Source organism: Teleopsis dalmanni, chromosome 1 (assembly GCF_002237135.1).
Source record: "Teleopsis dalmanni isolate 2A chromosome 1, ASM223713v2, whole genome shotgun sequence".
NCBI lineage: Eukaryota > Metazoa > Arthropoda > Insecta > Diptera > Diopsidae > Teleopsis > Teleopsis dalmanni.
This window is the reverse complement of record NC_051846.1, coordinates 35532779-35545319: the sequence shown is the minus strand read 5'-3', so window position 1 is coordinate 35545319 and position 12541 is coordinate 35532779. Positions and strand designations below refer to the sequence as shown.

Below are 12541 nucleotides of genomic sequence, written 5' to 3'. Positions count from 1 at the left end.
GAATCACATTTGCCTGAAGTTGGGCCTCAGCTGAATGCACATCAAGCCGTAGCTGATGAACAGTTTTCGCCACATGGCCAACCTCATCTACAGAGTACACCAAGGTTAGTAAATAATCCATCTCTTTATACCTTACAGATCGCTCCCACGCTTACGTCGTCTCAGCTAGCAGCGCGTCAATGCATACCGAGAGATTTGCCTACGTTCCGCGGCGATCCAGAAGAATGGCACATTTTTATAAGTGCGTACGAGCAAACTAAGCAAATCGCAGGTTTCTCCGATTATGAATGTCTAATGCGCTTACAGAGGTGCCTCATTGGTAAAGCGCGCGATGTAGTACGCAATATGTTGGTGTTGCCTAATATGGTTGGAGAAATAATAAACACTCTTCGTATGTATTTTGGACGACCAGAAATAATTCTAAATAAGTTAATTGAGAAAATGCGTCAGTTACCGCCTCCAAGGGGTAGGCTGGGCGATTTAATTGACTTTGCAGTCAACATTAATAATGTAGTTGCAACAATTGAGGCATGTAAGCTCAATAGTTATTTTAATAATCCACTCTTATTACATGAGTTAATAAGTAAATTAACTGAAGATATGAAGCTCAAATGGGCACTACATTCAGCATCAATAGCCGAACCTACACTTCGCGATTTTTCAGCGTGGCTTTCATCTTTAGCAAATGCGGCAAGTAGAGTAGCTACACCTTCTTTTTTAGATAAACCACTAAAAAAGGAAGGACGAGTGCACGTACATCAGACAGCTGAAATGACAACCACGGCAGTTAGGTGTTACATTTGTGGCGGCGGACATAAAATAATGGAATGTGAAATATTCAAGAACGAGCCTACTAATCAACGCTGGCGCATTGTCAAGGAAAAGAAGCTGTGCCGACAATGCTTAGGCGAGCATAGGCGTCGCTGTTTCAATAATAAAGTGTGTGGCATTGATGGCTGCAATGCACGACACCACCCCATGCTGCATTCTCGGATAGACCAATCTACGCCAGCAATATCTTTTACAGCTAACAATGTTTCATCGGATACAGTAGAACAAATAAGTTTAAGTCCATACTCAAACAAAGCGTTACTCAACAACCATAATTCATCAGTGAATAAAAACTGGTCATATTGCCGAATTCTTCCAGTTACTTTATATGGTACCAAAAGGACTATTAACACATATGCATTGATGGACGATGGGTCAACACTAACGCTTATTGAAGCAAGTCTAGCCGATGAATTGGGAAACGATGGTATCCAGGATGCGCTATGCATTAATTGGACAGGTAATATCAGTCGACAGGAAAATAACTCAAAAAGGCTCAACTTACAAATTTCTGCCAATGCTCCTCAAGCTAAAAAATTTCCATTGAAAAATGTCCGCACAATAAGCAACTTACGCATGTCAGCAGAATCTTTTGCAGCTGATAAAATAAAACAATGGTATCCGCATTTAGATGGCTTGCCTCTAGCAAGTTATACAAATGCTGTCCCCATGCTGATTATCGGCGTAAATAATCCAAACTTAATTTCAGCACTTAAGGTGAGGGAGGGTGGCTGGCAAGAACCCGTGGCGGTGAAAACACGTCTTGGTTGGACAGTTTTTGGTAGTGGTGAATTAAACCACCGTAACAACTTAAACCTACACAAATGTAGCTGTGGACAAGAAGCTGATAGGGAGCTTCATGAGTTAGTAAAGACATTTATAGTAAACGAGAATGTCGCGGTGGCTACCCCAAAAGCAGAATTACTTTCAGTTGAGGATCAGCGAGCAGAGGAAATAATGCGCAAGTGCCAGTTACGCGGAAACCGCTACGTTGTCAATTTGCCATGGAACACCGATACGGTCGAATTGCCAAATAGCTTGCCGATGGCATTACGTCGAGCGGAGTGCTTACGTCGAAAAATGCATGGGGACCCCGAATTGTGTCAAAAGCTAAAGGAACAAATCACTACTTTAGTCAGCAAGGGCTACGCAACTGAGTTGCCACCAGAAGCAATTAACGAGCGAGGTGGGAAGATTTGGTATTTACCAATTTTTATTGTGCGCAATCTACTTAAACCGAAAAAGCATAGATTAGTTTGGGATGCTGCAGCCAAAGCTGAAGGAGTGTCACTAAACGATTTTTTGCTGAAGGGGCCGGATATGCTGCGACCACTTATAAACATATTATTAAATTTTCGTATAGGAAGAATAGCTGTCTGTGGTGACATTGCTGAAATGTTTCATCGAATTCTAGTACAAGAAGCAGATACTGATGCTCAGAGATTTCTATGGTTCAGCGAGACATTTAAAAATATTTGCGTTTATAAATTAAATGTAGTTAGCTTTGGTGCGCGATGTTCACCATATATAGCGCATTTTATTCGAAACCTGAACGCAGAAAGATTTATAGCTGAAAATCCTAGAGCAGTGTACGCTATTAAAAACAATCATTACGTGGATGACTTTATAGATTCAACAAATTCCATTGAACAAGCAATAGCATTAGCCGAGGCAGTTCGCAACATACATGAACAAGGTGGTTTCCATATGAGAAGCTGGACAAGTAATGCACCAGAAGTTTTAGCTGCGTTAAACGAAAATGGTGAACAGACGGGTAAGTCGTTTGATAATAATATCGACACACTTCCGATCGAAAAAATTCTCGGCATGTATTGGGACCCGAAGTCAGATTGCTTTAAATATGTTTTAAAATTCGTTCGTTTACGTCGTAATGTTTTTGCAGATGAAATTGTACCCACTAAAAGAGAAGTACTTCAAATTTTAATGTCCATTTTTGATCCATTGGGACTGGCAGCTTGCCTCACATCATATTTAAAAATACTTATTCAGGATATTTGGAGAAGCGGAATCGACTGGGATCAACCACTGGTACCCGATCTTATGGGCAAGTGGTTAGCTTGGGTTGCCTGCATGCCTATTTTTGCTAATATTTCTGTACCCCGTTGTTATTCACCATACATAACAGAAAGTTCATGTGATGTACAAATTCATACATTCGTAGATGCGAGTGAGTTTGCTTATGCAGCTGTATCATACTTCCGCATTAAAGATAAATATGGAGTAAGTACGAGGATCGTAGCAGCAAAAACCAAAGTCGCTCCAATGCGACCGATGTCTATTCCAAGAATGGAGCTACAAGCTGCTGTAATTGGCACACGGCTTATGAATACAATATGTAAAGTACACACATTTGATATTAAAAAGCGTTTCATTTGGAGCGATTCCAAAACGGTGCTAAAGTGGTTGCGTGGTGATCCACGTCAATTTCAACAATTCGTAATGTTTCGCATTGCAGAAATTCAAGAAGCATCAACCGTCGAAGAGTGGAGATGGGTACCCACGAAATTAAATACTGCAGACAGTGCAACGAAAACAAAACAAAGTCCCGAATATGTGCAGCGGTGGGTCGAAGGACCAGAATTTTTGCTACAAGACGAGGATAAATGGCCAACTGAGGTGGACTTAGGTCCGATGGAGACCAGTGAAACTCGTGCAAAATTTTTATATCATCGCGAGACACAACCATGTTTCAATTATGAATATTTTTCATCCTGGATCAAGTTGTACCGTGCCGTTGCAAATTGGCTACTCTACATTGGGAAACTAAAGGCTCGTTGTGGCGGTTTCAATGCTACAAACGTTATTTTGACTGTTCAACATATTGAGCGCGCGAAGCTCTTAATATACAAAAGCGTGCAACAGGAACTACTTGAAGATTGGTCGACACTGAAAATGGGGAGATAATAGAAAGGAACAGTCCGTTATATAGGTTGCAGGTGTATATGGATAACAATGAGCTCATAAGAGTAAAAAACAGAGCGAGTAACTTTACGAATGAGTGTAAACCTCAAACTGATTTTATTTTCTTACCGCCAAAACATAGAGTATCGTACCTTATATGTGCGCACTATCATGAACGATTTTATCACATCCAACATGAAACTGCTTTAAATGAGGTCAGACAATTGTATTTCATAACAAAATTAAGACCATTATTCAAATCGATGCGACGAAACTGCAACGTATGTAAAATTTCATCGGCAATACCTCAAGCGCCGCAAATGGCCTTACTTCCCCCAGCACGACTAGCAGCTTTTCAACGTCCATTTACTCATGTGGGTATTGATTATTTTGGACCAATGGTGGTTATTGAGAATCGCAAAGCACTGAAAAGGTGGGGTGTTATAATAACTTGTTTGACTATCAGAGCCGTTCACATCGAAATCGCCCATAGTCTTAGTACTGACTCATGCCTAATGTGTTTAAGAAATTTTATTGCCAGACGAGGAGAACCTATCACCATCTACAGCGATAATGCAACGAATTTTCACGGTGTCGAGAACGTTTTAAGAAAGGAGTTAAAGAACATTGATTCCTCGGTTATGCAACACAAGCTAGCTCATCAAGGAATAGACTGGAAATTTAATCCGCCGGCAGCACCACATATGGGAGGAGCGTGGGAGCGACTGATAAGAACAATTAAGACAGTGCTGTATCAAATTTCGCCATCTCAACGTTTTACGGATGAAAGTTTACGTACTGCATTACTTGAAGTTGAAATGATCATCAACTCGCGTCCTTTAACCTACGTGTCACTCGATAGTGAAGATGAGGATCCAATAACTCCAAACCATTTCTTGTTGGGGAGCGCTAATGGTTTGAAACCATTTTGTGATGCTAAGAGAATCGATCCAAAGATGTGCTTGCTACAATCTGAGATGTTTGCAAATCAATTTTGGCGACGATGGGTGCGTGAGATACTTCCGACATTAACGCGTCGCGGCAAATGGTTCAATAAAGTGAAACCCATTACGGTAGGAGACGTTGTGCTGATAGTTGATGAAACGGCTAAGAGAAATACTTGGGTAAAAGTCATAGTTATCGAGACAACTGTAGCGAAAGACGGCCAAGTAAGACGAGCTAAGGTCAAAACAACAAAAGGCTTTTTGGAGCGCCCTGCCGTAAAGCTGGCCATTCTGGATATCGGCAAAGTTGACGCAAACGACATTGGGGTCGCCTGCGGGGAGGAGAATGTTGCCGAAAATTGCGAATAATTTAAAAACCTTTGTCTGGCAATCATGACAAACAGCTGACTTGGAGACTTCGAAATTTTTAGTAACATTTCCGTTTTTCATTTTCTCTCTTTTCTTGTTTGTGATTGCTAGACAAAGGTAAGTAAATTTTAGTTTAATTTTTCAATCGTAATATTTTACTGTAATCATTAATTATGTTACAGATTTTTTAAGCGCAAAATAAAGAGTGCTATTTAAAATTGTCAAAGGTGCATTTATATACTTATTTTTTACAACAGTATGTATAAACAGAATTGTGGTAAAGATGTTATGTTGTACTCCCATTTTTTTTATATTAGTCGACTGTAATTTATTTTATAATGCTTAGTAGAACTTCATCTTCATCTTTTTATTTCATATATCACATCAATATCATTACATCAAATTTTGATACATATTTCACAAAGATTAGTGTTTTAGAATGGTGGCATGTAACGGCGTTATTCAATTTTTAACTTGCTCAGAAACTTCTATTTTATTTTATGATGGAACAGACAACGGTAATTCTAAATAGATTTACCCTACCCTGTTACTTTAATTTAAAATATACAATCTTCATAAGATCTTTCTTCATTATACTGTAATTAACACAATAAACTTAAAAACTTACATTAAATTATAAGTACTCTATATTTAATTATAAATATAATCATAGTTAAGTCGGATTTAAAAAAATAAACATTTCAGAGACTTATTCGAAACAATTTATTTTTTCAAATCCAACTGTCTTAAAGTTGTAATTACTTAATAATTATTTAACAATAATGTTTTTTAAATAGTTTATGTCATATATGAACGTTTATAAATTCACTTACTAAGTATATAGCACTTTATTTTTAAATGCTTATCGCATAATTTAAAAGTGAACAATAAACAAATAAGATACGAGTACATGCACCTAAACAAACAAGGATTTCTCAGAGAAACACCTGGAGATTTATTTGAAATTAATTTTATTCTTCTAAAAAAATATATTATAATTCTAAAATTTAAAAAAAAACTCACTCAATTCTGTATGAATACGACTAGTGTGAATCATAAAAAACAGTTTTAATAAATTTTTAAATTAATAAAAATTTCAGTTCATTATAAAATCATCATAAAATAAAATTTCTTATGTGCAGATTTATTAATGTGACCTTGTTAGTTTTTCGCGAATATGTTATATATCTCCACAGTAAATTTTTGAATTTATAAACAAAGTTTAGCAATTTTAATAGAATAATAAAATTAAATATTTTCGCTATTTTTCGCTAAATAAGTAATAGCTTAATTGCGTTTTAGTTTAGATATTGATGAAGTAATTTGATACTACAATTTTAATTTAACAGTTGAAGCATATTCAGCGAACATCTCCATCAGATCTATAAAGTAATTTGTTTTTAAATAAATCGTAAATAAAATATATCAAGTTTATCAAGCTTCTGCTACATTGTGAACGAATGAATAGAATATCAATTGAGAGCATCTATAACATTATTCAAATCAGTTGACGCTATGGTATTTTGTAATACTGTAGCCTTTTCAGTACTGAATGTAGTCCGGAACCTAAATTATTGTCCTTAATATAAAAATCCATACAAACGAAAACGTAAATTACGTTCTAAACATCCTCCTTAAAAATCCTTACTAGGCATGTAGTATGAAATTATGTCCTACTCCTGATCACAACGATATGCGTATCGCATATCAAATATGTGTTATTAAAACTAAACATGATCTTTGTCATTAGATGGTGTTCTTACCCATATGTCTGGCAACAGTAATTCGATTATGTGAAACGAACACAAATTCGAATGATAACTTTTCAGGCCACATTTTTTTTTTGAAGACAGTTGTCTTAATGCATGAAATACAATATCTGAAATGCAAATATTTCTGAGGTTTACAGTGAGGATGTGTGTCAACACCGGACCCAAGAAAAGTTTGTTTTATATTATTCCGAAAATTTTGATGTCAAAAATGCATAACGCTGAAAAAAGCTGATAAAATCTTTCAACTAATGTAGCGAAGCCAACACGCTAACTGTCAAGAAATAGCAGAGATCACTCAAGAAAAACCAGAGATCACAGCATCAATCAGGCTACATCAAGCAGGTACTTCTCTATTTGGGAAACATTTCAAAAGAAAATCAAAGAATTTTGATTAACCGAATTACCACTAGTGAAAACCTGCAGAAACACAGTGAAAACGAACCATTAATGAAGCCACCAGGCAATACAAAAAATGGATTAAATACGATAGTATGCAATTCAAGAAATCATGGACAAAGGCCAACAGTAAATAATTTATAATGACTCAGAACAAATTGACGAAACTAAGTTGGTTGGAAACTGTTAATTCAAACCAGCTTACAGATAATAGCTATCCGACTACCGCTTCTTTCGGCTTTTGAAAACCTCTCTAAATTATAAAAAATGGACTGGCCGAAGAACAGAATTTCTATACCGATAATAATAAAGAAATAACAATTCATTTATGAACTCCTGATATTTAATTGATTAAAATTTAATTTCAATAAAAAAATGCTTGTTCAAAAAAGTATCAAAAAACCACAAATTCCTTTTATAACACCTCAATATTTCAATTTTTCCTTTGATGCTGATTTTAAATAGTACCTTCATCTGAACCTTATTACCCCATTATATGTTGTATTTTAATACGGACAATATTCGACACATTTATCTAAGTCGTCTAGAGAAATGTACGTCTATTTTCGGAAATAGAAAAGGCGAGCGAGCGATAAGAAAAATTATCGGATTCTGATATAAGTCCTGGTCAGAACCGGTTATGATTTAATTATCAAAATCTTATCAGGAAAATCGCGATTATCCTGATTAAATCACAATTAGAGAGAGATTAATAGAGATTAGAATATTACCCGAATATGATCCAGAACATAGCGAAAGATATACATTCTTGATTCTTGTCTGACCGGCCAATCAACGTTATTAAACTAGTTTTATTTTAAAATATGTATTAGTTTGAAAAAATACATATTTAAATTATTTTTAAAAAACTATAATTTATTTACTACATTAATTTTTTGTGTATAATAAGTATAATAATTGAAAAAAGTGTAAACTGTGAACAATTAATTTCAACATACATATGTAAACATATGTTATCTGTATAAAGGGTATTGAGGTTGCGGAAAAGCCTTAACTAACTTTTTACTTGCCGCAATTTTTTATAACCCAACTCCTTGCTATTAATATTAAATGAACTCATTAATACAATATATACAATTTCTCAAAGCACAATAGAAAAAATATAAACGTAGAAATTTCTGGCACAAAAGTATCAAAATATTAGTGGGTGTTACGAACACAAAGAAAAATTTTACATCTTTAATGTTTTATTTTATTTCTAATAGAAATTTTGTGGCAAATGGAAATATTCTACAATAAATAAAATCAAAGAAATTTGTTTTATATCAGCACTGTTTGATTTAGCGACATTTTCTTTCATATGCTTAAAATATTTCATGACCGTAAATATTTCTCTTCCTCTACTTTAACTTTTAATCTCAAATTTTTATAATCCATTTCAATTTAGAACTATTAAATGCACAATTAAATTTAAATTATATTAGGTAAACGAAATATATATATATAGAGTCATCAAATATGTATTTGCGTCAAGTGACGGAATTCTTTTATGGCAAATATACAATAGCAATGCCACTTAAAACCAAAAAATTATGCACAAATATCATATCAATACTTTTCATAATTAATTAATTTTATAATAAGATAAATAAAAAGTATTTATTGCAATTTCTCAGTGATGTTAGACAAATCCAATTAGCGTTGATTGCTCTAGTGAATTTCTAATTTCATAATTAACATTAAAAATGTTAAAGACATTTGTGCAAAGAACATAAAAGAATATCTACAAGTCTTCATATTATTAAGCAAAATTCTCGCCCTTGAGATATATATAAAAATAATATGTAATATATGAGAAAAGCTATAAGATATATTAGATTTACAGCAATTTAAGAAGTAAAAATTGATCCATTAGTTTATAATGAAAAAAATAGAAAAAGTTGACCCATATATCTGGAGTTTAATGAGTTATGGAGTTCAGGGATATTATATTTCATCAGGAACTATTAGATAAAAATTCAGAAAAACCACAGTTTGAGTCATGTGACATTTCTTTTTTAACCTCTGTAATGTTAATGTAAGCAATATCTAATTATTTTATTCCACCTTTTCATCATTGATATGGTCATTCAAAAGTGTGAACTTCTTGCAGTTAACTTCGTTTTAACAAAATATTTAATAAAAACTGATCCAGCATTTTGCCACACAAAAATTGACAAGCGCCTTAACATAATTCTTGACCATTTGCTCTATAAACGTAAACTTGTGTTATAATTAGCGACTTTTTATATTACATATCTAAAAGTTGTTATTGTAGAGCATTATGAACAGATTGGAAACTACAAATCCTCAATTGATCAAATATATCTCTCAATAGTTCTTTATCAGTTCATCTTAACAGCACATTTTCAACATATATAAATGATGAGGAATCTGCATTCCCGCTGTGTTTCAGTCAGGGGCGAATACAAAGACTAATTGGTGAAGATTTTCGAAAGCCTTTAAAATGTTTTCGTTCGACAGATGGTCTTATACCCCATTTAACATATTCAGAATAACCGAACTTATTTTTTTTTTTTGTAGGATCCTTATCGCTAAAACTTTAACTTAAAAACTGTGGCTGCACTAGGAAGCCGAATAGATTTACCCAATATATCAAACTCTATAGACCAAACTCTAATTGTATATTGGTTAGAATTTATTTTAAGCAGTATTGTAGTACGTCCATAAATGTAGTTATACATTTAACAATTTTATTATAATATTATGACCAGAGAAACCAAGTCCATATAGGCATTCACTCGTCGATAATGTAAAGTGATATATTCAGTAGTTTGTATTTTAGGTTCTTCCGTTTGTTTATCGCTTTATAGTCCAATGGTTTAAACTGTATTCAAAACTTTTCAAAAAAATAATATATGAAAATATACCAATTTACGATTTAATTTTAATTTAATTAAAAATATATGTATATCTTTCATTTAAAATGTTTTGTTTGTGCCAAGCATTAAGTAATCAAATTATATCGAATAATTTTTTACGCGTTGAAAACATAAAAAAAAATATACGAATGATTGAAGAAAATTTGCAATTAGCTTAATTTAGCAAATTTCGTAATATTTCGGTATTTAACATTTCATAGAATGTATTTTAAGTATCTCAAATTTTTAAGAATTTATTTAAAAATCTTTGAAACAAAAATTATTTCGATTGCAGAAAACAGATAATGCTAATTCAATATAATTTTTGACTGATAGAATGACAAGATTGTCGTAGACATAAACTAAAAAAAAATTATTCATTTAATAAAAAAAGAAAATTCATACACTTAAATACTTTTCGTAATAAATTTTTAAAAATTTAATTTTTATTTTTTTTGTATAAAAAAATTAGTATACTATTATATACGGGTATTTACATATATTAAAGTAGATTGTTTGTTAAAAACGTATTCAAATAAACAATTAGATATTTTATAGTTTATTTTTTTTTTTAAGGAAAGTACTTTTTTCTGTTCTAAGTACTCAAATTAAAGAGTTTTATACGATCATTGCGAATTAAATATAACCTAAATTTTCGAAATATTTATGAAAACTTAAATATTTTCAAAAAATAATTGAAAAAAATTTTTTAAAAGCATTTGCAAATAATTATTTTTATTTTGCAAATAACATATTGAATTGAATGAACATTTTGAAATTATTTTAAATTTTAATTTTTAGTACATTTCCCCAAGAGTTCTGTTTTCAATCTATTTAATGCACACAATTATTTTCAACATTTTTGTAAATTTGTTAACAAAAATTTTATATCTAATAAATTAAGCGCTAATTACCACTACAAAAATATATTTTAGTATTTAAAAAAAAAATTCAATATGAAAGAGTAAATTGCAAATACAATAATTTTAACAAATACGAAAAATAATACGATTAATACGATATACAGCTTTTCAATATAAAAAAAAAATTTTAATTGACTTAACAAATTAAATATATATTATAGATCAGGAAACTCAAACTGAATCTTTAATAATTACTGAACCTAAGGAGTATACAAATGGGCCAATTAACAACGGTGATCATAACCCAAGACAGCGTTCAATTTCGCCAAGTAAAGAATCAAATCCGAAATTACGTAAATCTGCATCATTTTCATCTTCTTCTGGTAATTCATATCGTTCGTCATCTTTAGGTTCAGCCACTTCTACAAATTCATTACGTTCATCGCCTTTACGTGGTTCAACACGTACATTAAAAAGTGATCAAATTAATACATTCCAAAAATGGGAAACAACAGTCGAGTCCATCAGTTATGTTAAAAAAAAAACTGTAGCCGTATCTCCATCTAACACAACATCAGATACTGAATATACTGTAACAACACGTTCCAGATCGTCCACACCTAACTCAATGTCAACAACAACTACAACACATATTAATTCAAATATACCAAGTCATATGTCTACTAGAGTTACAGGTATGTTAAACAATCTTCTTAAACTAAAAGTAGTCGTATATTTTATAGAGACTATATATTATTCTTATACATTATTTCTTTTATGTATCGTAATTTATATATATTTTCTTTTAATCGTAAATAATTTTCATACAATTCGCAGCATTTTTTCATTTGTGTTTAAATATAGTGTTCTTATATTATTGAAATTTATTTTTTGTGTTTGTAAATTAATGTCTTCTGTTTAAATTAATAACATCTTACAATCCAGAATCTAAAATATTAATATTATAATTACAGCAAGAAAGTAACAACTACTAAGAAATGCTGTTAAGAGCATATTCTGTAGACTAAACACTTATTAAAACTACAGTTTATGCTTTGATATGATATATACCCAATTCTGTGAATACAAACTTTCCTTTTGATATGCTTTTTGTTTGTATATAAGCATTAAACAGTTTTATGCTTAAATTAATTAATAAACTGCTCTACGTTTTTAAACATGCAGTCGGAATGCTCTATAAAATTTTTCAGTCTTCACAAATGTGTTTTATTAATATATATTTTATCCACTTCATTCACTCTAACATAGATAAAAAAACATTAAAAACATTGCAAACATTTAAAATATAAGCTGGGTCCATCAACATTGATTATATCATTGCTATTAGAGCATCAAACTAAATTTGGCAGTAATATTTTGACTTAGAAGTCGCAAAAGTCTCCAGATACTAGTTACCACAAATAAATTTTTCGTTAGAAATTATTGAAATATGTTATATTTAATAATTTATTGCAAATATAAAAGAAGTTATTTATTATTTAAAAGTCTATATGCGTGCTTGAACAAACATGATTACGAAGAGATATTTGAATAGACAGGTT

The 12541-nt window shown here is 32.0% G+C and overlaps 1 protein-coding gene across 1 annotated transcript in view; it reads left to right on the top strand.

Moving 5' to 3' along the window:
* Positions 1–12541, top strand: part of LOC119672375 (muscle M-line assembly protein unc-89) — a gene marked incomplete at its 5' end in the record, with an annotated part of 50525 nt that overhangs the window by 35423 nt on the left and 2561 nt on the right. The window contains 1 exon segment of the mRNA XM_038083404.1: positions 11201–11674. Coding sequence (XP_037939332.1) covers positions 11201–11674 — 474 coding nt within the window.